The sequence below is a fragment of the Anopheles maculipalpis genome, chromosome 2RL (assembly GCF_943734695.1).
Source record: "Anopheles maculipalpis chromosome 2RL, idAnoMacuDA_375_x, whole genome shotgun sequence".
Lineage (NCBI taxonomy): Eukaryota > Metazoa > Arthropoda > Insecta > Diptera > Culicidae > Anopheles > Anopheles maculipalpis.
In genome coordinates this window covers 11,891,407-11,918,922 of record NC_064871.1, presented here as the reverse complement: position 1 = coordinate 11,918,922, position 27,516 = coordinate 11,891,407, and the positions used below count along the sequence as shown (strand labels likewise).

At 46.6% G+C, this 27,516-nt stretch overlaps 3 protein-coding genes, 1 long non-coding RNA gene and 1 other non-coding gene across 6 annotated transcripts in view; 3 read left to right on the top strand and 2 right to left on the bottom strand.

The window, feature by feature from the left end:
• LOC126560096 (uncharacterized) overlaps window positions 1-27,516 on the bottom strand; it is a 428,080-nt gene that overhangs the window by 312,660 nt on the left and 87,904 nt on the right. The gene's annotated exons all lie outside the window — the stretch shown is intronic.
• The window catches only part of LOC126559891 (uncharacterized), a 224,337-nt gene that overhangs the window by 189,284 nt on the left and 7,537 nt on the right, over window positions 1-27,516 (top strand). The gene's annotated exons all lie outside the window — the stretch shown is intronic.
• Window positions 411-16,558, top strand: LOC126556627 (uncharacterized). 2 transcript variants are annotated; one of them, XM_050212005.1, is made up of 13 exons: window positions 411-431; window positions 6,917-7,040; window positions 7,117-7,306; window positions 7,393-8,223; window positions 8,300-8,681; window positions 8,761-9,326; window positions 9,405-10,240; window positions 11,624-12,108; window positions 12,205-12,680; window positions 12,748-12,934; window positions 13,006-13,122; window positions 14,510-15,319; window positions 15,875-16,558. In XM_050212005.1, exons 1-13 carry the CDS (start codon window positions 426-428, stop codon window positions 16,556-16,558), a joined length of 5,694 nt encoding a protein of 1,897 aa, XP_050067962.1. In that variant the 5' UTR covers window positions 411-425. The 2 variants fall into 2 exon arrangements, with proteins under 2 accessions (XP_050067962.1, XP_050067961.1); XM_050212004.1 differs by lacking the exon at window positions 411-431 and adding an exon at window positions 5,881-5,946.
• Trnam-cau (transfer RNA methionine (anticodon CAU)) lies at window positions 15,553-15,625 on the bottom strand. Its single transcript has one exon. It is a non-coding gene; the product is annotated as a tRNA-Met (tRNA).
• LOC126556743 (5-oxoprolinase) lies at window positions 21,126-26,522 on the top strand. Its single transcript, XM_050212212.1, has 2 exons — window positions 21,126-21,490; window positions 22,687-26,522. The coding sequence occupies exons 1-2, from the start codon at window positions 21,134-21,136 to the stop codon at window positions 26,338-26,340; spliced, it is 4,011 nt and encodes a 1,336-aa protein (XP_050068169.1). The 5' UTR covers window positions 21,126-21,133; the 3' UTR covers window positions 26,341-26,522.

Genomic DNA, 27,516 nt, shown 5'->3' with positions numbered 1-27,516 from the left:
TGCAACTGCACATGCACCCCGTTTCAGGTTAAAGTGAGGTGGTGAGTGCCTTCACCGAACTCCTCGCGTCTCGACCAAATAGGAAAAGATTTTGTGATAGGCAGAAAAGCTTTAAAAAAATGAAGTATTTCTTTGCGATAAGCGAGAGTGTCCGATTGGTTTGTGGACACATATGCTTTTTTTGTCGCCGGTACGAGCCGATTCTCCCCAAGGTCCCCAAGGCAAAGGTGCGATTTTGTCGACTAATCTTGTTTCGGCTGTGTTGGAACCTTTGTTTCACATTATTTTTCCCGCAAACAGTCTTCGGCTAGAGGTTGAGTCGAGTTGTTCGACGGTTGGTGGTTTTTCTATCCATTTCGCGAACAGGAAGGGAATGTGAATAATTGAGCACGATGTGGAATGTGACTGTTCTAAGCAAATGGATAATGTCGGTATGTTTACAAACAGTGGATCAGTGTGTGCGAGATGTAATGTAAGAAGGCAATCAAGCACGAAATTAAAATCGCCGACTGTGACTCGGTTTCGCCATTCTTCGCAAACCCTCCGCAGCACACGATCACTCGTCATTCGAAGGCAGGCGAAATGAAATGACAACAAATGCCGCCAATGGGCCGCTGTTGTCCGGAAGCGATTAGTAACGTTTCAATCTGGCGCCTGTGGCCGGGGTTTCGGGTCTCGTGACAAGCAAAAGCGTCGCCAGTAATACGAATCAATCTCTTCCAAGTGGCTTATCAGTGTAGTGTGTGAGACGCGTACTTATGTCGGAGAGACAACGAATCACAAATACTACAAAACCAACCCTTCAACATGCAATTTTTCCATTCCATACGAAAAAGGATTGGGCTGTAGTACTCCGTGTGTTTGGTTGGCCGGGAACCAAAACAAACCCCCTAATTGGTTTGGCCACCCCTAACCGGTCTTATCATCATCTCGTGCACTACAACAGACAAATGTTATCATGCACAGTGTATAAATGTGTCCGCCACCACTAAACTGACTGATAACGATACGCCAACCTGCTGCAAAGCGTTCCGTCCACAAAAAAGGGATCCCCAAAATATTACAATTCGTGCAAGAAATTGCGCATTATCTTGTCCTACAGAGAGAGAGAGAGGACGTCCTTGATCTTGGCATAACTGGATGACACTCGATTTTTTGTACGATGGGGAGAATGGTTGTGATGGAAGAGAAAGTTGGCGACATGTCGAAATGGTCTAATGGAAACGTAGCTCCAGCGCGTGTGGTTGGAACTGTCAATGCGCGCTTTGTGTGGACATGTCAAAAAGTTCGTAATTAGAGAAGTATACACACCACTTAGGTAATTGGGACCTTGTGACGCATTTTGGAATCGGGATTTTCTGGGTTTGACAGGTCGTCTTAATGATGTATCATAAGTTGGGGAGTTGACTGGATGAGCAAAGTACAATGAGACGCCATTTAATTGATTTTTAATCTGTGGCGCCCACCAGTTCAAGGTTTACAATGCTGCAATTTGGGTTATTTTCGTTTGAATATGAAATGATCATTAATCAGTATATTTATTTGCACACAAACACATGAAGAATACAAGATTTTTGTCAAAATCTTCTTGTTCTTGACTTAAAGACCTCCGAGGTCACACCTACCATCGACTGGCTATTCCAGTATGATTGATCTTCTTCTTATTGGCCTGCACAGGATTGAGCACGTCGTGTCGACATGGTCAGGTCTCCAATTAGTTTCCAGGAAACTCGGTCTAGGGCTGCAGCCCTCCATCCACGGCTGCATCCGTTCTCCGACAGGTTAGACTCCACTTGATCCAACCAACGAGCTCGCTGTGCTCCTCTACGCCTATTGCCCAACGGGTCGCTGACGAGCACCTTCTTGGTGGGGCATGAGTCAACGTATCCTTCTGGGTTTGACTACTGTCAGGATATCAGCACCGCCAAACAGCTCAGCTATCTCGTGGTTCATTCTCCTACGCCACACGCCCTGCTCGCACACACCGCCAAAGATAGTCCTTACCACGTCAGCGTAGTCCAAGACTCGTACCCGTAGAGGACTACCGGACTTATCAAGGTGCGGTAAATCGTGCATTTCGTGTGTTGTTGGAGTCTTCTGGATCGCAGGAGCTTGTGGAGTCCGTAGTAGGCACGATTCCCTTGAGCAAGGTGCTTCGGATTTCACTGCTTACGTTGTTGTCCGAAGTTACGATCGTATCAAAGTAGCAGAACTCCTCTACCACCTCGAGATCGTCGCCGTCAATTGATACTCTGCTTTCGAGTCGGACTCTATCACGGTCAGAGCCTCCGGTAAGCAGGTATTTTGTCTTCGTCGCATTGATGCTCAATCCAATTCTATTGGCCTCGCGTTGCAGTCGGGTGTACGCCTCGCACACCGCCGCAGTTGTAGTATGATTGATATACCACGTGATTGAGGTACTTGAAAAGTCCTCACTCTATGTTGGATCTGTCCCCGAATGGGAGTTGAACTCCAGTCCAGTCGTATGAAGACTGATGCCGTTGCGCCTCTACCATCGGATCGACTGGATAACATGTATCCTATTTGATATTTTGGGATAGATTTCTATTCAATCGCTGTTGCCGTCTTCCTTGGCACTACGACCTTAGCAGGTTTTGGGCAGCCATTTCTTCCTTCCTTGACTTAGGATTCCACATATTGTACTGAGAGTCCACGCTAAGACAATAGGCCAAATTAATGTCACGAACCTTTTACCGAATGTTTTAAAATTTAGTTTAAAGCCGAATCGCTGATACCTCCAATTACTTTCACAAGAATGTTCCCCACAATACACCTATTGCCTGTTTGAACCATTTGGAAACCCTCAGATAATGTTGACCCCAATGCACTGGCGCTACAACTTCGTCCGGTTTTTTTTTTTTTCTATGTGAGGAAAATTCCATTCCCTCATTCATTCTCTCATTTCCTAGACCACTAATGCCCGGAAGGGAATGTGATCCGAGTCACGCACGCACCCTATATATCGTTCCCGTAAGGGAGAATCATAGGAATTAACTTGTCGGGGGTGCAGAGCAAAAGTGGAGAGTAGCATTGTTGCCGCCTCTCGAAAACTGCATTGGTTTTTCGGGGCTCTCTTGTAGATTTTTTTTTTGTCTAGGCAACGAAAGTAGTCGTGGAATTTGTCACGTAACTCCCCACGGTCGAGACGACAGACACAAAGACGTCTGCTGCAGGCAGCATAATCATTTAGAGTCACAGGAATGTGGATGGGCATCGTAAGAAAGTTGGAAACACAAGTTAACACCCTTATTTCCCTATGCTCTTGCATGTGGTTTATTTTTAAACGTGTAACAAACGATAAGAAACCCATCATTTTGCACACACACACACATAAATGATAGTGCTGGGAATCAATTCCTTACCATCGATCTCTCCGTAGTCTGATGGTGTGGTGGAGCTGTGGTGTAAATTGATTAGCAACGTGTGTTTTATCTCGCGCGTCTACAATGTTTTGACATATGGAAGAGTGCAAGAAGGAAGCCTGTTTGCATGGGGTAAACTGCAACTGCTCTGCATCTTACAAGGCGGGCACTTACTTACTGGCAGCAGCATGCAATCGCACGATGAGATAAGAAGAGATGCTAATAAACTCTAACTAAACAACAACAACCACCGCGCTCTTCCTACTGTCAAGAAGGGGATCACCTTCTTGTACGATACCGCAGCAGCCGAAAGAAGAAGGTGCTCATCAACGTTAACACCATCTAAAGGTGCGCTAAACACCGTCAACAGGATGCTTATTTGCACACGCAACCGGTCACACCTCCTTCGGCCAACCAACGATACAAGATAACCCGTAAGGGGAGATTCCTCGCCCTCTTGCTATCATTTAAGACAATCCATCCGTATCATATGACGCCGTACTTTTGGTTCGTTGCAACACCGGTTCTAACTGGCTGGACAGACGGGCCAGTATTGCTTACGAGCGAAATCCCTATGTGAAGTAGAGCAGCTAGTAGAGTTGTAACTAACCGGAATAGTATTTCTAAGTTATGTGTTTGCTTGCCACTGTACGCCAACAGAGGAGAAAAAAGGTGAAGCGATGATAAGCGTGTTTTGCTTTTGGGAAGTGAAATTTTCTGAACAGCTAGAGTATGTAAATACGGAAGCTCAAAGCACGGTCGGTAAATGTCAGGAAGTGTTTTTGCTTTTAAGATTATTGTTAAGGCGTAAAGATCGCAATGCTTCACGTGAACTACTCTCTCTCTATCTATGATTAATACCTATTGTTGACGTTGCTCCTGCTAGCAATAATGGGAAGGATACATCGGTGTGTAGCACCTTCGCACGTTCCTAATCTTTATTTTCTATAAACTTGATAAGCCTTTATTTCAGCACGTGTGTTGTGCGCGGGTGAGAGATTGATCACGTTTTCTAAGCAGACTGTTGTCCTGCCCTCCCTCTGTGTTGTGTACACCTAATTTGTGCCTGTTGACTGTCTAATCTTGCTGTCGAGGCTTGACATACGATTGTGTGGAATCACTTGTCGTGTGGAATATGAAGCGTTCATAGCCTCATTAGTCCTTTTAATCTTTACGGAGAAGACAGGCAAGCATCAGCATTTTCTAAGTAGGGAGTTAATAGGTTCTATCTCTTTTGTGTGGAGGCTCACAGGACGCTGGGTGTGTTTACCCGTAGCTAAACATACACTCTCTTTGGGATTTGATGACGCACTTTCCCGGCTTGATGTTGATTATTTCTGATCTAGGCTTACAGGAAGATCCTCTACGTGGCAAGATTTCTGGATGTTCGAGAATGTTCCACTGGACAGATTTTATCGTTGAAATCTTTACACTACAATAAGTGTTGACTTTGATTTTGTGGAAAGATGTCCTCTTCTTCTCTTCTTCGTCTTTTTGGGGCTTTACTACGACTTGTTAGGTCATACTGGCCATCATCCAATGACTTACTAGACTTTTTGTTATCACGTAATTGGATAGTCAGTCTGGATGAGATTCTTTCCCAAGTCCTGTCGTGTGAACTACGGGGCCGTTGTTACCTTTACCACTGGAGCTTCCGAGGTAAGAACTAGGTGTTTGGAATTGGAAAAGAGCTTCATGCTAGACATTACAAAGTCACTGTTTGCAATAGCCTCGATAAATCCCTAAAATATTCGAATTGCATTTCGTGTAGGGCCGACGTGAAGCTGGTCACGTTTACCATCGCCGATTGTCTTTCTAGCTCGCGCACAAGCCTCTAGGACAGTTTGTTCTAAACTGCTTTCGTGTACCTCTTCGGTCTCTCTGTTAGTTTTTCAGCCCTTTTGGGAGCAAATAGGACAGCCTGTGCGGGTCCCGTACCACAGTAAGAAGAGGACGGGGTCACCATTCTAATCTGCCACAACGAGACCTGTGAAGCTTCCAACAACCCTCTAGGCCTTTTGTTGTGTGTGAGCCGTATGATTATGACTGAGTGTGTGGGGGCATGTAAATACGGGCCGCTCTCATTCACTCTCAGATTGCCATTTCTTCCAGGCGCGCAGCATCATATTTTACCCCGGGCATCATGGTGTCCGGCTCGCAAACGATTGTCAGCTTCTGAAGCGAGCGTACCTCGTCTGAAGATCGCGAAACAAGTCGAAGTATAATTCATTCATAAGTATTGCTGAAATCTTTTACGCTTGCAAAAACCAGAAGAGCAAAACAGTAGTAACAACAAAAGACAAGGAGGGTTTGCAGTATTATCAGCCCTGGAATATTCTGGCGCGAAGCTCGTTGTACGCACAAAACCTGCCAAACTGAAAAGTGATAAGGGATTCCCAAGTGAAGAGATTTGTTGGTTTTTTTGAGGATAATCCTAAACGTCAGCAGAATAATCTAGAGCGGGAACGCCAAAAAAAAAAAAAGAAATAAAAGGACGATGGGTCTAAAGTTCCTGCTCTTCAATAATCAACAGAGTCCAAATCTACATGGAGGCGTTAGAAAAGTAATTATCTGTCAATCTATTTCCATTCACTAAATCATTCAATCGTTTTAGAAGGGCATGCGTCAAAGGATCACCAAGAAAATGGAGTTAAAAACGTGCAGAAAACGATTTCCCTAGATGGAATGAAAGTTGGAGAACTTCCATGTGACTTCGAGACTACCTTGTCAGTATCTAACAAAGTATGGAACTGCTCTAGAGCAAGTCATGTGAGTTCTTGCCCGGTTACACGACGTCAGTTGTTGCCAGTACCACTGCACCAGATGTTATGTGTCCCTGTCTGTTTGCAAAACCCTATCTAAACAGGGCCCGACACATCTGGCGACCGCGTAGGTCAGTGCGAACCGTGTCTTGTCTTACAAGACGTGATTATCAGTTCACGCCAACCAGCGTACCAGCCACCTTCAGACGCACCATCATTAATTACTGCACGCAATGATGCAGATCGGCAAACAATCCCTGGGATAGAAACTTTCCATACCGTTGGGGTTGTACGTTTCACATCTGGAGCACTCGGCCGGGTGTGATGTGTTGTTGTATCAACCCAACAGCTGATCAGACCGATAGACACTGATAAGGGCGAGCGGTCCAGCATTTCCTACCGCACAGCAGTGCACGTTTTTGTCGAGGGGTAGGATGTACTGTACGCACGATGGTCCATTTGTTCTACGACCCTATGTGCGGTGTTGTTATCGAGCGACGGGCACTCGTTGCATCGACCTTTTCCTTGATGGGGGGTACTAGCCTCCATCGGGTGATGGACGTTACGATGTAATTTTATTAAGCTGTGTAATGAGTTGCTAAACGGGAACAGATTGCTCTGAAGCGAATGAGTGTTTGATAGGCGTTAGTAACAGCATGCTGTATGAAGATAAGCCTTAAGCTATATAGACCGCCATCATCTAATGCCGGTATCATATGACCAATCTTACAATGTATCGTTTTTTTTTTTTGTGTCCTTGTCATTTCGCAGATCATGGAGGGTTCGGGTGACGGTTCCCCGCAATCGTCGATGTGCATGGTGAAGGCGGCCGAGCTTTTTCCGAAACCGGTCCTCGAGAAGGAGGAAGATAAGCTCACCGTGCGGTTTACTGAGCGTAAGTATTGCAAGAGCTCTCTGATTGTGGCACGTTTCTTTTTGTTTTTTTACTTATACCTCTTCTATCTTGACAGTTGCCGGCGAATCTGTACGTTTCCTTGGTCAGACTGATGATGGCATATTGGCACTTTCCAACTATCGGCTATTTCTACAGAAAAATAGCACCGGAGCCGAAGTATCGGTACCACTAGGACTGATCGAATCAACGCAAGTGCGTGACCTGTTCCATCTGATTGTGAACTGCAAAGACGCTAGTACCGTGCGGTAAGTATCGCTGAGAAAGGTGTCTTCCTTTCACTTGAGAAACCGCTCCAACTAATGCCCTCTTCTGCAAACCTTTCCAAACACAGATGTTCCTTCGCAACGTCGGAGCAGTGCAGTGAATGGCACCGTCGGATCACCCTATCGATCGGTGTGCCGGAAACGCTCGAGGCACTCTTTGCCTTTCCGTTCCATGCGTGGGCCTCGGAATCGCCCACGCTCAATCAAGACAACGAATGGGCCGGCCGTTTGCAGCGCGTCGGTTCGTTCGATGACGAGTTTCGCCGTGAAGCGGAGCGGTTACAGTTCGATCTGCAGGGTGCCTGGCGCATCAGTCAGGCGAATGCGGAATTTAAACTTTGCGCATCGTACCCACGGTTGCTGCTCGTGCCAGCATGCATCTCGGACGATACGCTACAGAATGTGGCCAGCTTTCGTAGTTCGCGGCGCATACCGGCAGTTGTGTGGCGTCATCAGCGAACTGGTGCGGTGATTGCACGCTGCAGTCAGCCCGAAGTTGGTTGGCTTGGGTGGCGCAACTCGAAGGATGAACAGCTGCTGAAAGCACTTTCCGATGCTTGTTCGTTCGATCGTGGCACGCAGGATCGGTCCAGCGATGGTACGAGACGAACCCGAACGCAAACGGACAGTTCGGAAGCGTCGAGCGAAGGTAGTCCACCGCGCAGCCCGGAGGGAAGCCACGAGGAGGTGGAAATGGACGAGCCGAAGAAGATACTGATTGTCGATGCACGCTCGTACACGTCCGCGGTGACGAACCGGGCGCGCGGCGGTGGTTGCGAATGTGCGGAGTACTATCCGAGTGCGGAGATCCAGTTTATGAGCTTGGGGAACATCCACGTGATAAGGAAAAGTTTCCACGCGCTAAGGCAACTATGTGCCTCCCAGGCGGACATTCCAAAGTAGGTGGTTTTGGCAGGGGGCGTTGAGATATTCGCGAAAACTTACTCAATGTAATTCTTTTACCTTTCTGCACAGTTGGTTGGGATTGTTGGAGCGAACGCTATGGTTGCAGCATCTGTCCGGTTTGCTGGCAGCCTCGATGGTCGTATGCCATGCAATCGAACGGAATGGACGGCCAGTGCTGGTACACTGTTCCGATGGTTGGGATCGTACGCCACAAATCGTAGCCACGGCACAGCTATGTCTCGATCCGTACTATCGCACGATTGAAGGCTTTCGCGTGCTGGTCGAGCGAGAGTGGTTAAGCTTTGGCCATAAGTTTGCCGACCGTTGCGGGCATGGACCTGGGTCGGACGAAACGAACGAACGGTGTCCCGTATTTCTACAGTGGCTTGACTGTGTCCATCAGATTCATCGTCAGTTTCCTTGCAGTTTTGAGTTTGACATGGGCTACCTGGTAAGTTGCAGTATTATCCGAAGGGATCCATTTTTTTTCTTCAACTCTCCGTATGTGTTCCTTCTCCTTGCTTCTGTAGATCAAATTAGCACAACATTCGCATTCGTGCCTGTTTGGAACGTTCCTGTGTAACACGGTCAAAGAGCGACAGGAAAATAGCGTCCCCGACCGGACGTTCTCCGTGTGGCCTTTCCTATCCGGTCCTATCTACAAAAACCATCTGTACGTGCCGAACCGAGAGCGTGTTCTGTGGCCAGCACATAATGTGCGCGATCTGCGCCTCTGGACGGAAGTGTACCTGGGCAGTTGGGGTGGCCACAACCAACAGTCGGCATCCGAAGTCGCCGATTATCCAACGGCTAGCAGTGTACCGTCGGGTGGTGGTTCGGATGTCGTATCGGCAGTGGTCGGTGTGAGAAGTATCGGATCCGGTGTTGACACAACCGGCACCTCCGGCGGCGCAACTTCCGTGAACGTTGTTGTCGATGGAATACCCTCGACGACGGGTTCGGTGGCGAGCAGCTGTAGCCCGGAGCAGAACGGTTCGATGACGAAAACGCGCTCGTATAGTGATATCAAAGAAGCAACCTCAGGCGGTGTCATGACACGTCGCTCAAGCGATCCAAGCATGACATTAGACTCAAGGTAGGTTAACTTGATAATATAGCGAGTTTAAGGAAGAGTTACTGGAACATTTATTTTCCTCCCCCACACCGTCCATAGCATTATCAATCGTACAGGTGGACCTGCGGCGACCCTAAACCTCTCGCAGGAAGAAAGCTCAATCGATTCAAACCTCTCGTCCGATCGTGAAACGTCGCCCGATCTTCGCTCCCTTGACGATCATCTGCTGCATCGTGGAGTGACAGCCAGTTCCTTCATTCAGCACGCCACCGAAAAGCTGCAAAGTCTCACACAAGAGCTAAACCAATCGGACGAAGAGCTAGAGCAAGCGATCAAGAATCAGCGCAATCTAGCCCTGGCAGGCAGTAGTGCTGCAGCGCCGGTCGACCACACACTTTCTTCCTCAGTCTCTTCTAGTCCTTACGCAAACGGAGGCAGTAGTATCGTTGGTGGGATCGATAGCTTAGCAGCGGCGGCCGCTGCCACCTTAATTCCTACCGCAACCACAAACGTTCGACCTTCCTTTACGAACACCAGTATCAGCGGGAACAACATGACGTCGCAGCAGCAACCAACTGTCGAAGAGAGTATCTATCGCTATCGGTTCCAACCGATCGTTCCAGAATTGCCAACGTCCAACGATGCGTCCCGATGCTCGCCGAATGTAACGCGCGAATCAAGCAACAGTCCATCCCGGCAGGTCGTGATGTGGCCGAATGCAGCAATCGATGAAAACACGTCCCGTATCATCAAGATCGAATCGTACCAGGCGGGTACGGGCGGCAACAAGGATGTGCTGGACGGTGGTGGTGGTGGTCTCGACCGTGGCATGAACCGGGCCGTCATTGGGCGGCCCATCATGGCAAACGATGATATGATGATGGAGAGTGTTGACCTAACCATCGGTGGATTGGACGATGGCAGCTTCGTTGGTGGTAAATACGATAAACTGTTCAAATTAATCAAACACTTTCTGCGGCGGCACATATGAGCATGCAGGGTGCATTCGATTGTTCGACCAAGATGACAAAGGTTCTCCAACACCGGGGAACTCCGATGGTCAGTTGAGTTTGCTTACGCCGAGAGGGGTCTTTTTGGACTTGTGAGCGATTTGCCAAGACTTTCTAAGGATTTAACGGATCCTTGAAGCTTCTCCGAGGAATAAGTCTGCTCGATTAAGGCCTAGCAAAGCAAAGCTGAGTTTTTTTCTGTGGGATTTTCGGTCGTATTTAATGCTCTCTCGTGTGACTGTGTTCACGACAGAACGCAATGGATATGCAACATGTGAGAAACGTCCCAAGGATGTAGAACGATGTAAATAACAACTTTAGGTTCTCTTTTACTCACATATGAAAAAGACTGGAAAAAGACTGTACTCTGTGTATATATAGTCGGTTAAGCGAAAATATACAATCATTATATAGTTTGGCTTTTGTAATCTGCAAAAATGGCATGCCGTAGCATAGGAACCGTCCGATAGCATAGTGCTAGTGGTTACACAGCACGGCACAGTAAAAAGCTTATATTGTAGGTGTTCAATGTATATAATATATTCCCTCGAATATCATCCTGTTCTGTCCTTTTCAAAAAAAGCTTTCCCGGGTAAACCCATTTAGCTGCCAGACAGCACAATTATTCTTAACGCAAACCTGTTTATTTACTGATGTGAGAGTGTGAATCTTTCCGGAACGGTGATTTGTATACAAATAAACAACAAAACAAACCGACAATGCGACAAAAACGTTTACACATTGCCATAATCTGCCATAAAAGCGTATAAATAGTCTAGACCTTAATCAGAAGCATGAAGTATTACGTATTTAAAAGGTCTGGCGGTACTTTTTGTGTTCCGTATTCCACTATTACGCTTCCTGATAACGCATGAAAATGGTATAAAAAATATAAAATTGAAGCACATGAGCTATTAGTTGATAAGGTTTACTTTATTGCTTCTTTTTTTCATAAAAATACGGCAACATAATTTGTACGATTTGTTCAAATTGTGTAATTATGATTTTTTTTTCTGTGCGAGATTTTTGAAACCGTTTAAATACACAATCCTGTGCAATTACGCTATTTTTTGCGTTACTCGATGTGTGTTTTAGCTCTCAGAAAATTGATTTAGAAGAATTACACTAAAAGCTAGCTTTTACAGTTTATAACCATTGAAAAAACTATGTTATATTTTTGGTTATACGACAATCGGAAGTAAACTTCTTGCTCTTATGTAGTCCTGTTTCGCAGTTATGTGATTGATTTATTATTTATTTAAATTGTAAAACAACTAATAAATCCACGTTCTCTGTCCCTTTCACTAGATAAACCACACTCCGCCTCGCCGAATCGGTTAGAATCCCCCATCGGCTTGAATGACAGATCGCTCAGTCCTAACCTCTGGCATGGATCGATAGAAACCAGCACGGATACGCTGGTACCGGTCGATCAGTATCCTCTCGCGACGGCGGGCAGTACGCAAGCAGGTGGACTGTGCAGCTTAACAGACGATGGTGAAAAAATGCGACACGGACATGAGCGGCGGAAGACATCACTGCTGGAACAGGAACAGCATTACAACAGTAGCAGCAACGGTGTCGGTAGTATTAGTTTAGCAGTAGGAACCAACAGTGATAGCAGTCAGCAGAGACTTGTTAATGGTAAAGAATCGGAAGCGACCGCTGCGGCGCCAAACGAAACGCGCGACGGGGCCGAGGTCACGAGCGATAGCTGTACTACTACCACAAATGCTTCGACTGGTGATAGTAATGGATGTGATTTTACTAGTGATAGTCATGATTACGATAGGGTAAGTGAACAATTAGGCACTGATGTGCTAATTGGGTCCGTCCGGGTGTATAATTCTTTATCAACTTTTTTTTTTAAATTATGTTTTCTTGTGCAGAAATTATCAAATCAATCAACGCTGGCACTAGTGACCGGCGATTCGCTACCAAAAGATCGACCTGATTACCGCCACCATCAACAGCATCCGCCAGAATCTACCTTGGAAAATGATCGAGGAGGAGGAGGGATAGTAGGACGATCGGCACAGAGCAACAGTTTTAACAGCAGTAGTACCGTTAACTTCAATAAACTCAAAGCAAACGGTACGCCGATGGCATCCTCTGGTCAAACCACCACCACTAACAACAATAACTTGCTCACCTCGATGATGCTGATGGACGAAAGCATTATCATTCAGCCACAGTTCCAGCAGCTAGAAATTAATGGCAAACAACCATCGACGGCCGGTGAAGGTGGGTTGGTGACTGCTGCAGGATACGGTACCGTAATGCCACCCCAGAAGGAGCGCCGAAGAAGAAACTCGTCCAACTCAAAGCATGACCTCATGAGTCCTTGTAAACCAACCAATGGAAGGTAGGAGAAGAAGAGCTTGTCTTTAGAAGCATAATACTGATGCCAGATTTCGATTCTTTTGTTGTAGTATATCCCCAAGTGCCACACACTCCCGGTTTTCGACACCGGGCGCCCGGTCACTGCCACTGACACCACCGAGCGTACCGTACGCGGCGGACAGGCCACCGGTAGCGACGTTCTCCTGCCCGGACGGGCTAGCACACGCACTGTCGGAGCAAAATTTGCGCCTCCAGCAGATTGTCTACGAACATCGGGTAAATGGCAGCATCCCGCACGATGTTATCAAACAGTGGAATTTATTGATTAATTCTTTCTTTCTTTGTAGCTCCGCGAGGAAGCACTACAGCGTGAACTGTACGCCACCCGGTTAGCACTGTTGAAGAAAACCTGCCAGCACTGTTGTAGCAGCAGCGCTCAGCCGCAGTACGGCAATGAAGATCCGGTGAGTAGTCGTTTTGCTTTCTTCAAATCAAAGCCCGTTTGACTACAGTTTGCTACGGTTGGATTCAAGCGGAATATCGCTCCGAAAACCGGAGGAACTGAGAACATTATTGGCAGGGAATCTTTGTCGCTGGGCTTACTTTTTTGCGAGATTTGCTTCACTTTAGGGATTTGTTGAAGCTGCGCGTCGATCGAGATAGCGAGAGAGGGAGCATGGATTCTTATCCTTTTGAGTTTGCAAATAACAGGTCGGTAGATAAGTTGTACTCCTGATGTATAGATTGTGGCACAATAAAATAATTGTTTTTTTTTTGTCAGTTTTGGCCAACCTTGAAAATACCCATGCATGTCTTTGATAGCTGTTCTGATATTGTCCAAATCATGGATAAACATGAATTTGGTGGTTTTTGATGGATGAAAACACTAGAAGCTCTGACAATACCTAAGGAAATTTTGTATGAAATGATTCACGAACATTTGGACATGCGAAAGTTTTTGTGAAATGAATGCAGCGTGAGCTCACAACCGATCAAAAACAAGAATGGGCGGTTTGAAGCTTTTAAACTACACTAAACCCTAATTTTTGTGTCGATATGTGACTATGGACGAAACAACAGTAAACCAACTATTTCCTAATTGCATGCCAAAAAAAGAATCCTGGCTAGAAAGAAATTGAGGTCCAATCATGAAATAATCACTATTACAGAGGACTAAAAGCGGTCCATTGCTCTCGGAAGTTGAATGAAAAAAAAAAACAATTGGCCAGAAAATGCTTTTATTATGGTTAGGAATAAGACTTATCTGCCCACCTGTTAGCTACATAAATCGAACCGACACCACACGGCTCAGAGTATGCGCTTGGGCCTGTGACATGTTTGCGACTCATAATAGGGGCTGCGAAGGCTTGCTTCTGGAATGTTTGTTTGAAATTATTGAAAAGAACCAAAAAAGGACACGAGGAAAAAACACGGACTCGCCGCGCAATGCATGCCAAACGGTGCTGCTGGTCGTGAATGAAATTAATGCTTGACTTATATTTTTTCGTTTTCCCCCCCTCCATCTCTTTTCATGGATGTGTTGCGTTGTTTGTTGCCACGAAAAAACAAGCCACCATCACCGTGCTGCTGTTGGCTTTGTGAACGACAAAATTTGCGCTAGAATACTCTACTTCTACTGCTACTACTACCCTCAGCTACTACCACTGCCCGTGTTAATTGCGTTGGCTATCGGCTACTACTACTACTACTACTACCACTACTACTGCCTAATAAGCCTCTTCACACAGATTCTATTGCGGCATGAGCCTGTGCCTGTGTCTTCCCCTCTGTTGTCCTAGAACCGTTTCTCACAGTGACAATCGTTATCCAATCCAAATCCCACTACCTTAGGTGCCGGTGAGCATTTCCATAACGAGCGTTGCCGCTTTAACTGCTACCGCCGCCATTACCTCACCAACATCTGCGATGGCGGCAATTGACAGGATCGGTAGGGAGATCGATCGGAACAATCATCACGGCAGCAGCAGCAACAGCAGCAGCAGAAGCAGCAGCGGAGGTGGTAGTATGAGCACTGTCACCTCTTTCCGTACCAAGGCTACCATCACCACCACAACCACAGCTTCCACCGAAGAAGAACTGTCCATGGAATCATGGATGGGATCTTCCTCCATCTACGGTCTACTTTCGGGGCCCGTAAACGAAAACGGTAAAGCGCTATTGGTGGTTTCTGACAAGGAAGTTCCGGAAGAGGAACATTACCTGCATGAGGCACTATTGCAACATAACCGCCGTTTTGCACATAATGTTCGCATGTGGCGTACCGTACGTCAATTTCTCGAACGTACACGACAAAAGCGGATGGACTGTCCATCGCGAGACTCGGTAAAACCGCCCTCGACGGAGTCTTTCCCTCTAGAGGATCCTATTAGCGAGTATTACGCCGATAGTGACACTGACGATGAAGAGAAGAAAAATAGTAGTAGCTGCAGTAGTGTGATTTTAGATGCTGCTGATAGTGACATTGGCAATGCACTGGGGAGAGGAAAGACTATACAGCTAAAGCTTTCCGACAGCACTGACAGTATCCGGTATTGCGGAGAAGAAAAACGGGAGTTTGACGATGGTAGTGGTGATGGTGGTGGTGGCGGTGAGGATAGTGATGAGGATGAGAATGAGGATGCTGAATTATCCTCCCAACTGGTCAGTGATGCGTTTTGCAATAACTTTTCTACCATTTTACTGCATGCATCGTTATGTAAAACGGGACTAATCTTCTCTCACTCTTTCTCTGTGCCATCACTAATATCCACTTGGAAAAAGAATTGTAAAAAAATTGCTAGTTTCGGTTTGTTTTCTAACGAAATTAACCAAAACATGTTAAAATTGCTCTTTCTGCGCATGGGTTTGAAATTGAAAAAAGGAAAAAAGGAATCTGCCCCGAGTGAGGATCGAACTCACGACCTTAAGATTATGAGACTTACGCGCTACCGACTGCGCTATCGAGGCTATGTGAGAGAGGTGGGGATAGAACGCATAAAGGTTCTACAGAACGTGCATATCTGAACGATGAACTGTAAACGATTGAAATGAACCGTTAACTTTTCGGATGAACTCGGATGCTTGCATTACATGTACCTTTACTAATATACATTTTGTATTTTGTCTTTCGGAGGGTTTTCTTTTATATCTTATCTTACTTTTAAAGCTTATTTTTCTAATTGTTTTTTTTGTTTTGTCTCCCATTTTCCTTTCCAGATGGTGGATTCAATGAACGAAAATGCATCAAACTGTTCGTGGGAAGCGGTCGATGATCGGAGCGCCCCGTCATCCGGTGCCAACTCGTCCCAGCAGATGCAGTACAGCAGTAGCGGTGTTGGCGGTAGCACCAGCGTGCTCTGGGTGCCGGATCATGCCGTAACACGATGCACCACCTGCCAGACGGAGTTTTGGCTCGGACGGCGCAAACATCACTGCCGGTCGTGTGGACAGATCTTCTGTGCGGATTGTTCCGAGTACACGGCCCATTTGCCGGAAGAGCGGCTCTATCAACCGGTTCGACTGTGTGGTCCATGCTACCAGCGGATCTCCTCCATGACGACGGTTCCTGCTAATAACAGTTCCTCCCTCTCGTCCGGTACCGCGCTAACGTCTTCCTCCTCCACGCACGGTGGTAATGGAGGTGTTGGCAGCAGTAGCAATGTGACCACCAACAGCATAACCGGATCGTCGACAGTAAACGGTACGAGCGGTACGCTGAGCGACGATTCCAACGGGTTCCTACACCGTACGAATGTAACGGCCGCCGCTACGATGATGATGCGCGATCGGATTACCAGCATGAGCCAGATCCAATCGTTGCTAGCGACCGAATGTAGCTCGGAAGCATCGAGGGCAAGCGAAAGTTGCTGCAAGCAGAATGTTACCGCGGCGACGAATTAAACTCGTTGGCCAGTTCGATCTGGACCGTGGGTCGTCGAGGATGTGTGTTTGAGTGTGTGTACTCGTATAAGTGAAGAGGAGACCATAATTTAAAGGAAAAAAAAAACTGACGAGTGCCAACACAACACATTTTTATTGTTAGATTTTTATTATCCTTTTTTTTGCGATCTTCGTTCATCATACTTTTCATTTTTATTATTTGTACACTACTTTATCATATCATTTACGCAGCGAGACACGCACGCAGACGCACGATTACTTTATCTAATAATTTATCATACTTTTTACTTGTTGTTTGACTCGTTTTAGTCCCCTTTCCGGCTTTCTTTTATAATGAAACTTACTCTCTAGTGAGCGTTACTTTTGGGGCTGCGCTTCTGCAATGCGACTGCTAGCTGCATGTTTTGTTTTTAATAGGGTTATACTGATGAATGTGTGTGTGTGAAGTAAAAAAAAGCAGCAGTAAACAGTAAAATGCTGTGTGATTAATTTGTGACCTTTTCTATTTTTTCTCTAAAAGCAGTTATGTTATAGTGTGAAGCATAAAAAGCCTATGAAATAATCAAACGGAGGAAATACGTTTTCGCGGTATAATGTTATAGGGGCATGCGGAAGCAAACGGTGTATGGTCAACTATGTTATATCTTATGTAAAGTATGAAAATTGCTAGCGTAGCATATAGAATGTTATGAAATGCGAGGAACAAGAAAATAACTCTGATGCAAACATCACACTACTAAAGACATTGTTGAGTTAGGCTGAATCATATGTTTCAAATAGGAAAAAAATGCATTCGAACACACACAACACACAGATAGAAAGCCAAGGAACACGAACCCTCTAGGATATTGTAACAGGAACAGTAAAATAAGCAATTTAAACGGAAAATCACAACGTCGATCTATACACCTATCGATATGTTTATCAAAACACGTACATGTATCTCTCACAACAAAAAGAAGAAAAATACGGAAAACATAAAAGGATATAAACAACATCATAATTTCAAATAGGCAAGGGGAGAGAGGAGAGAGAGAGAGAGAGAAAGAGAACAAAAGCAGAACAATATATACAACACAAATAACATTAAGAATAGAAAGGCAACACATTTAAGAAAAAAAAGATTATATATATACATGTATATGAAAACAAACATAGCTAACGAAACAAAGGGTAGATTGTAGAAATATTACAACTAAAAAAACACAAGCAAATGAACTGCGAGAACGAGAACAAACAAACAGGAATGGTTTAGGATTTTAAACAAAACAGAAATGCAAACAATACATTACAAAACACAGTCATGTTTAATAGAAACGCAAATCCTTATAACATAAGACGGAAGAAGCAAATCGAGTACCACAACCAGTAGTAGCAGTTGTGCTGTAGAGTGTGTAGCCGAGTAAAAACCTAACCTCAATGCGAAACTAGATAAGTAGACGGGGAGAGATGACTAAAATCGACAGAACACACGTATGGCACACACCAATCATTTGTTTGTTTGTGTGTGTGTGTGTGTGTGTGTGTGAGAATACATTACTTTGAAAAGGCGTTTGTTTTAATGTTCTCTCTCTCTCTCTTTCTCTTGCTCATTTTCCCCTTCAACCGGACCCTAATTGTGAGGCATCATAAATGCGTATTGTAATCTCGGCATTATTAATTCCATTTTTAGCTTACATAAAAACACATACACATACCTAAATTTACACCAACACTCGTCCTCCTCACACATGAAGGAAGCAAAAAATAAAACAAAAAAGGATGCATGGCTCAGAGACAACTACAATATATTAGTGCAGCGTAAATGTAGTGTGTACCTAATCGTATGGCAAAACAAACAAACAAAAAAAAAAGGCATTGAAATACAAACCTACCAACGGATAATGTTTTTTTTCCCTCGAAGGGGTTTTTTCTCCGGCAAAGGAAGATGACAAATGTTTGATTTAAAATTAAATGGCTTTTTAGTTGCTTTTGTGTAGTTTGTCACTTAAATTATCGTAGCAATTAGAGCGTAATTTGACACCCCTGATGGGAATTGGTGCACGGAAATGATTTTGATGTGTGTGTTTTTTTTTAAATTACTATTCAAGCCCCGTTAAAACCTACCTTTGCACCCGCAAACTCCGAAATCCGAAAACCTTAAACCTTTTATTCAATTGTTCGTATTGCGAATAGCTTAAGATAGCAATGTTCTACATTCTATCTTCTAGGGATCCGAGCCGTAAGTATTAAACTAAATAAAAAATAAAAATACAGTTTTACTTGTCAAAACAAATAGTAAAAAAATAAGTAAGGCCAATTAACGACAATGTAAATTTCTATCAATAAAGAAGGAAAGAAAATTTTCATTCCAAACATATATTCCGATCCCGCTTGTGCGCAACAAATTTTGCAGCAAAATTTGGTTTCGAGTCACAGGAGAACATACTAGTGCAGGAGGTTGCATTTTACCGGAAAAACATCGAATTTCGCTTAGCTAGTAGGAGAAAAAACACCGCCTAGCGCTTTGCGGTTTGCATACTTAGCGGCGCATAAAATGCTTATAAATTATAGCATGCTAAAGTTGCTTAAATGTATAAAGCACATTGCGTACTGTTAGGCGCAGAAAGGATTACTATAAAGCTTTTGAAAAATTTCAATTAAAGACGGAATTTAAATTTGAAATTGAAAAATTGCAGCACGATATCAGCCTCCTTGGATGCATGCTCTCCTGTTACTACCAGACGTTACTGGTCGGAAATTAGTGCACAACCGACCAAATTTCGATGCGGCGAAATTCGAAAAGGGAAATCAGGAGAGCATACCAGGCGAGGAGGTAGCAGTTGGAAGTTTTATAAAGGGATTGGAAAATAATTATTTTCCAATCCCTTTCTTTCTGTCATGACATATATTTTTCCGGCACAATTTAAGTGTGCTCTTCAATTTTATGTAATGCATTCTCAATTTTGTTTATTTCTTTAAATATCCGTTAAAGAAACCTCCGCAACGTGTTTTTTAAATAAAAGGGAACTGAGGGGGATTTTCCAAAAACTCTCGGGAAGTTCCGCCAGCTGCATTCCCGTAGAAAATCGACGATAACTCAGCCATTACTAGATCGATCGGAATGTTCCGTGTACCGTTAGCTGAGTCTTTAGACCGCACAACTTTTTGTAAAAAACCCCAATCCGATCCCACCACGCCCGCCCAGTTATTGCGGAAAAACTACAACCTTCCCGTGGAAAATCGATGATAACTCGGCCATTCCTGGACCGATCGGGATGTTTCGCATACCGATCGCAACTTTTTGTCGAATACCCCAAACCCGATTCCTCCACCCCTTCACACGATTATTACGAAAAACAATAGAATAGGAAATAGAAAAACAATCGCGGAAAATCGACCATTTAGGGCCATCCACCTTTCTGTAGAATACTCTAACCTGATCCTTCCTCCTACCGCCCAGTTATTGCGGCGGTACTAAAGCATTCCCGTGGAAAATCAACGATAAATCGCTCATTTACGGTCCGATCAGGACGTTCAGCATACCGTTGGATGCATCTTAGGGTCGTCCACCTTTCTGTAGATTACCCCAACACAATCTCTCCACCCTCCGCCCAGTAATTGCAGAAAAACCAAAGCATTCCCGTGGAAAATCAACGATAACTCCCTCATTTATGGTCCGATCGAAATTAAAAGCATATCGTTGGATGCAAAAGGTTTCCTCAAAGACGTATCCAACGGAATGCTGAACGATTGGTTCATAACATCACTGGGTCCCACTAGTGTTGACAGACTCGGAACACGGAAGATTCCGAAAATTCCTAGAAAGATTCGAATTCCCGTCATGCATCGGAAGCGTGGTGTCGCTTCGATTTGGTACAGCACTGTAGCTGTACAAAACCCAAACAAAAACACCTTTGACAGATGAGATAACAGCACACCCGGAGACACGCACACACATGCACGAAGATGCTGAATCTTTGCGCATCAAAATAGACAGCAACAGAAAGTAAGACACTGTTGCACGGAGACAAGGCAGGCCGTGGGCATTTTATTGCGGAGCAGCAGAAAAACTTATTCTTTCACCCTTGCGGCAGGTAACCAGTTTACAGAAAGCTAGAAAGGTTAAACACAAAAGAAGATTTCTGCTTCTATCTTGAAGAAGTGCACACATACGGGGTGTCCTGGAACGCTGGTGTTTGCATTTTGCATAATGCACAGAGACCCTTTTTGCTGCTGCAGTTTGTTGGTGTCATCGCGTATTGATGCCTGCGACAACTAGTGCGCACTGAAAACAGTTCTCCCGGACGTGATTTATCGAAGTAGCCGTGTTCGTTGTGCTCGCAGCAGCACCCGGTGTATATCGCGGTAGGCTTTGTTTGGCTCTCTTGTCTTATCTGTGAGGTCCACCGTGTAATGTCTATTCTTCGTTTTCAGATTACTTCCAGCTTGGATCTTGGTGGTGAGGGATTCCTCTTCTAATCAGTCACTGACGCTGCTACACTTCAGTTGAACGGAATCAGTAACATTCTCATTGCTTGTGTCCAAAGCGTTCTTGTGTTTCTGTGTTGTGTGTGAGTGCTTATCAATCGAGAAATGGACAGAGGAAAGTACAATTTTGCGATTGACCGTGGCGGCACCTTTACGGATGTGCTGTGCATTACACCGGACCGTACCGTCCGTACGCTGAAGCTGCTTTCCGTCGATCCGGCCAACTATCCGGATGCACCGACCGAAGGCATACGGCGCATTCTACAGCAGGAAACGGGCCGTGCCCTGACTGTGGATGGACTGATCGATACAGGACTGATTGGCTGGGTACGGATGGGTACCACTGTGGCCACCAACGCACTACTCGAGCGGGCTGGCGATCCGGTGGCGTTGGTGGTAAACAAGGGATTTCGGGACCTGCTGCAGATAGGCAATCAGGCGAGACCGAACATTTTCCAGCTGGTAAGTACCGCATGCTCTACTTTCATGAATCCGACAGAGGACATTTTTCTTGGACGTTGTCCACCAACTTAAAATGAGCAGGAAAAAATACATTTGGCTGCCATGGGGGAATTATACATCGCACCACCTTCTCTTGACATCTCGCCAAACATGCTGATGAGAAGCGGATGCTTATCTTATACTTCCCTATGCCGTAGAGGTGGTTGTCAGCGAATATTTATTTAGTTTTAGCACCGTAAGTGGACGCTGTCTACATCCATCTACGACAAGATGGGTCGTTATAAATTATCAACCTAGTTCCATTCGAGAAGATGTAGTCTAAGAAAATCAGATGCTGAACTGAACACTTTGAGATAGCTGGACTGAATTATTTATTTACTTATTTTGGTACATTATCCGCTAAGAATTAACGAAAAAAAAATCTTGAATGCCTAATGGGAAGATGAGGTAGAGGATTCACGAAGACGAATACGTAATCGAAACAAAAGAACATTGTAGTCGAACAGGTGGGGTAAGTGTTGTTGTCCGTTGGACGGATGTTCAATTATCTTTCTTCAATGACCCAAGAAGCCGACAACGGACAGGATAGGGAGGGAGATTTAGATGATAACCGGCAAAGAAGCATCGAACATCTACAAGCGTAAATTTGCTTTGAACACTCTCCAGTCTGGCCATCACCATTGGGGGTCCTACCATTGTCCATTGTTTAGTCCCCACCAGGCTGGTGGGGACTAGACTAGAGCTGCGTATTCCAGGGAAGATCGAACCCAACAACAATACAAGGACTTCAGAAAAAGGGGATCACGATCACGAGAGGTACAGTGGTTGACAATCTGTCACAAAGGACTTGAACCACGACAGTTAACCGATCTCCAATCCCAAGTCTTTTTGAGCTTCGTTTGGCATTGTTTACCTTTATTGCCATTTATTGATTCTAAAAAATCACTAGTTTGAATGAATAATCATCCAAAATAAAGGGTAGGAGACTTGTATGTTATCCCCTAAGTCAGAACAAGCAATATTCGAATGTTGCAAGTCGCTATTATCCATCCTTATTCAAGTGCAAAAGTACTATGACGATTTTCTTCCTCAGATGGGTTCCGCGAACAGAATGTGTGTGATCTTGTTGCACTGATATAATAAAGCGAAATGTAACAAGCCTCAACAACTACAAATTCTCCATCTCTCCTCCACAGAACATCCAAAAACCGGCCAATCTGTATAAAGAAGTAATCGAAATCGATGCCCGCCTAGTCCCGGCCCAGGAAGGGACCTGCCAGCTTGGTGAGGGATCCTCCAGTTGGAGAAAGCTAACCGGCGCATCGGAGTACACGTATCTCGAAATGGTCCCGCTCGATGAGGACGATCTGCGGACGAAGCTGGCAGATGTACGAGAGACAACCGGCATCAACTCACTCGCCATTGTACTCGCGCACAGTTACGCCTGCCCAGAGCATGAGCTGCGAGTTGGTCGTATCGCACAAGAGCTCGGCTTTCAGCATGTCACACTGTCGCACCAAGCGATGCCCATGTGCAGGCTGGTAGCGCGTGGATTTACCGCTTGTGCCGAAGCATACCTAACACCGCACGTCGAACGCTATCTGGATGGGTTCCGGAGTGGGTTCCGTGATCAGCTGCGTGGAGCCGATGTACTGTTCATGCAGAGCGATGGTGGCCTCACGAGGATGGAACATTTTCGTGGTGCTCGTGCAATTCTAAGCGGACCAGCGGGCGGAGTGGTTGGTTACGCGGTAACGGGTGTGCGTGACGCAGGTGAGGATCCAGCGCCACCATTGATCGGGTTCGATATGGGTGGTACATCGACCGATGTGTCACGGTACGCAGGGACGTATGAGCACGTGATTGAAAGTACAACGGCTGGCGTTACGATACAAGCGCCTCAGCTCGATATTAATACGGTGGCCGCTGGGGGTGGATCACGATTATTTTTCCGATCCGGTTTGTTCGTTGTAGGACCGGAATCGGCCGGCGCTCATCCCGGGCCAACGTGCTATCGTAAGGGTGGTCCGCTGACTGTTACCGACGCGAATCTTATCCTCGGTCGGCTACTACCGGAGTACTTCCCGGCCATCTTTGGACCGAACGAAAATGAACCGCTCGATTACGAAGCGACACGGGCTGCGTTTGAAGAGCTGCGGGCGGAGATTAACGAACATTTAGCAACGTCTGGTGATGACGGTGGCCCACTTACGCTCGAGCAAGTTGCAATGGGCTTTGTGCGGGTTGCTAACGAAGCCATGTGCCGTCCGATTCGTGCACTAACGCAGGCACGTGGATACGACACGTCCAGGCACGTGTTGGCATGCTTTGGTGGTGCCGGTGGCCAGCACGCTTGCAGTATCGCGAAGCAACTCGGCATGGGAAGGGTCGTGTTGCACAAGTATGCGGGCATTTTGTCCGCCTACGGGATGGCACTGGCGGATGTGGTGCACGAAACGCAGGAACCTTGCGGATTGGAGCTATGTCCGGATAATCGAGCAGCACTGAAGGAACGGTTGCACGTACTCTCGGCACGCTGTGTGGAACAGCTGGAAGCGCAAGGCTTTTCCCTGGCGGATGAAGGATCAATTACGCTCGAACCGTACCTTCATCTACGGTACGAAGGGACGGACTGTGCGCTGATGTGTGCACCGGATCGGGTAGTCGAGAATGCGGACCACACGGTGTACGGGTTCGGGGACTTTGGGCGAACGTTCCGGGAACGGTACAAGAGTGAGTTTGGGTTCGTGCTGGAGGGACGCCGGATCTTGGTGGACGATATACGGGTGCGTGGTTGTGGCCGTGCATCACTCTTTACCGAACCGGACATACCGGATGCAACTGGTCCGATTTATCCGGAGAAAACAACCGTTGCCTACTTCGAGGAAGGAAGTGGCCATGAAGTGGCCGGAAGACTCGTTACACCGGTGTACGATTGTGCCAAGCTGCGTTATGGACATCGGATCGATGGGCCAGCCATAATAATCGATCGACTTTCGACGATTGTGATCGAACCAGGCTCTAGGGCGATCGTTACTCGGCGTGGTGATCTTACGATCGAAATCGGTACCGGAAACAATCGCCCGAAGGTGGACGAACGTTTGGATGCGGTGCAGTTAAGTATCTTTAACCATCGGTTCATGAGCATCGCCGAACAGATGGGACGTGTCCTGCAACGTACCTCCATCTCAACCAACATCAAGGAACGGCTCGATTTCTCGTGCGCTTTGTTCGGACCGGACGGAGGGCTCGTTTCGAACGCACCGCACATTCCCGTCCATCTGGGTGCGATGCAGGAAACGGTTCAGTATCAGTTAAGAAGGCGCGGTGGTACACTCAAACCGGGCGATGTGTTGCTGTCGAATCATCCCCAGGCCGGTGGATCCCATCTGCCCGATCTGACCGTTATCACGCCCGTGTTCACGGAGGGAGAACCGAATCCGGTGTTTTTTGTCGCCTCCCGCGGACATCATGCGGACATTGGTGGTATTACGCCGGGATCGATGCCACCGCACTCGACATCACTCGATCAGGAGGGAGCAGCGTTCAAATCGTTCCTGCTCGTAGACGGTGGCGTATTTCAGGAGGAAGCCATCATCGAACGTTTAACGCGTCCAGCCGTTGGGTCGGGTGCTCCCGGGACACGCAATCTGTCGGACAATTTGTCCGATCTGCGCGCACAAATTGCTGCCAATCAGAAAGGCATCCAGCTCGTGTCGGAACTGATCGATGCGTACGGGCTGAGCGTGGTACAAGCTTACATGGGACACATGCAACAGAATGCGGAACTAGCCGTTCGCGATATGCTCAAAACGATCGGGAAAGAAACGCGGGAACGCACCGGGATGTCGGTGCTGGAAGCGGAACAGCATATGGACGATGGGACACCGATCCGGCTGGTGGTCCGTATCGATGAGGAGCAAGGATCGGCTGTGTGCGATTTTAGCGGCACCGGACCGGAAGTGAGCGGAAATTGTAATGCTCCGCGTGCGATCACACTGTCCGCACTGATTTACTGTCTACGGTGCATGGTTGGCCACGATGTGCCATTGAACCAGGGCTGTTTGGCGCCGATCGAAGTTATCATCCCACCTGGTTCGATACTGGATCCATCGGAAGGGGCGGCTGTTGTCGGTGGGAATGTTCTAACCTCTCAGCGCGTTGTCGACACAGTATTTGCCGCATTTGGGACGTGTGCCGCATCGCAGGGCTGCATGAACAACGTTACGATCGGTGATGAAGGCTGGGGATACTATGAAACGGTGGCTGGTGGAAGTGGTGCCGGTCCAGGATGGCACGGAACGGGTGGTGTACACACACACATGACCAACACACGCATCACCGATCCGGAAATTCTGGAGCTACGCTATCCGATCATATTGCGACGCTTCACCCTGCGGGACGATGATAGTGGTGGGGCGGGTCGGTTCCACGGGGGTGCGGGTGTTCATCGGGAGTTGCTGTTCCGCAAACCGATGACACTGTCCGTACTGACCGAACGTCGCACATTGCGTCCGTATGGAGTGGCTGGTGGATCACCCGGTAAGCCGGGTCTTAATCTGCTCATCCGTGCTGGACCTCGGCCCGGGCAGCCGGGCCATCGGGCGGTAAACATTGGTGGCAAGACGGCGGTACAGGTCGGGCCGGGTGATGTATTTTCGATGAAAACTCCCGGCGGTGGCGGATACGGTGAGCCGGAGGATGAGGATGGGCCGGAGTTGCGGCTGGGTACGCAACGGCAGCAACGGCAGGAGGCAGCAGCGGCCGCCATCGCTTCGGTCGGTTCGTCGAAAGCGTTTATGGAGCGCGGTAGTGTGTATGAGTACCGGATGGCCCAGGAGTCTGTGTGATGGCACGAGATCGGGTTCAACTTTAACTTCTATCTCGTGCTGATCGTGGTGCTGCTCGTCATCGTGATCGTGATGTTTAAATAGCCCCCGGGGAGTGGCGGTGAGGAGGAAGTGGGACGCCGGCCAGGCTTTCTCCTATCGTTTGACGGTGGCGATGGTGGTGTGTGGTTGGAGCAGAACAAGCGGCAATTTGAGTAGAGAGAAGTAGCAGTAGTAGTGGTGATAATAGTCAGTAGTGGTAACGTTTGGGGTAGGTCAAACATCTTATTACTCACTCACCTCTGGTTAACGTATGCATTAAAACAAAAGTAGTTCTCATTTTGAAGGCGGTGAGGGATTTTGAAGACGAAACCAGTTTTACCTTACTTGGAGTGTCTAAATATTGCGGAATGGGTTGGATTTCCATCTAAAGACATTCTCACAAATCGGCGAATTCTGAAAAGCACAACTCGCTAAATACAAATCAAAGTCATGATATCAGGCTCGAATGACTGAGCAAGACTGCCGTGAAGAACAAGTCTCTCAATAGATGAGGCTCCTTGTATAAGGTTAAGCTCTTCTTAAAAGCAGCCCTTAGTAGATTAAATGTGGGGGACGGTGAGGTCTATGAGCATGTAGAAGAAGCCTCGGAAACAGTCTTGGGCGATGGTGGGCTTGTCGAGAAGGTTTGTTGGTAGGTTCCACAAGGTTATCGACAGCAATTGGAGTTTAGGTTTTCCGTCCGATATCCTTTACTGACCTCTTTATTGATTAAGATCCACCAATGAGGGTTTGACGTCAAAAACGTCTTCCTAGGTACGCCCAAAAGACGGACAGAGTCCTGTTTGTTCTATCTTGTGGGAAATTCTATACCTTTTTTCGGAAATCGGCTGTGGCTAGTAGACTTACAGTAGTAGCTAGTCAAGGACATAAGGTACTCACGCTGGCCATCTAGGGGAATGTCTTATTTATCAGTCCTCATTCCTCAGATTTTAGTTCGGACTTGTCTATTTTATTGAGGGTCTTAACCAAATTGTCCGCCGTTTTACCAAAACAAAAGCCCTCAAGAGCCTTTCTGTTGGAAGACCGTAACCCTGGACTCGAGTCAAAGTTCTGTTCTTCCCCAAAAGAGATGGAGCTGTAAGTACGCACAAATCATCAAATGTGGTTCTTTTGCCGGTTCCCGCAAGGCAGCTG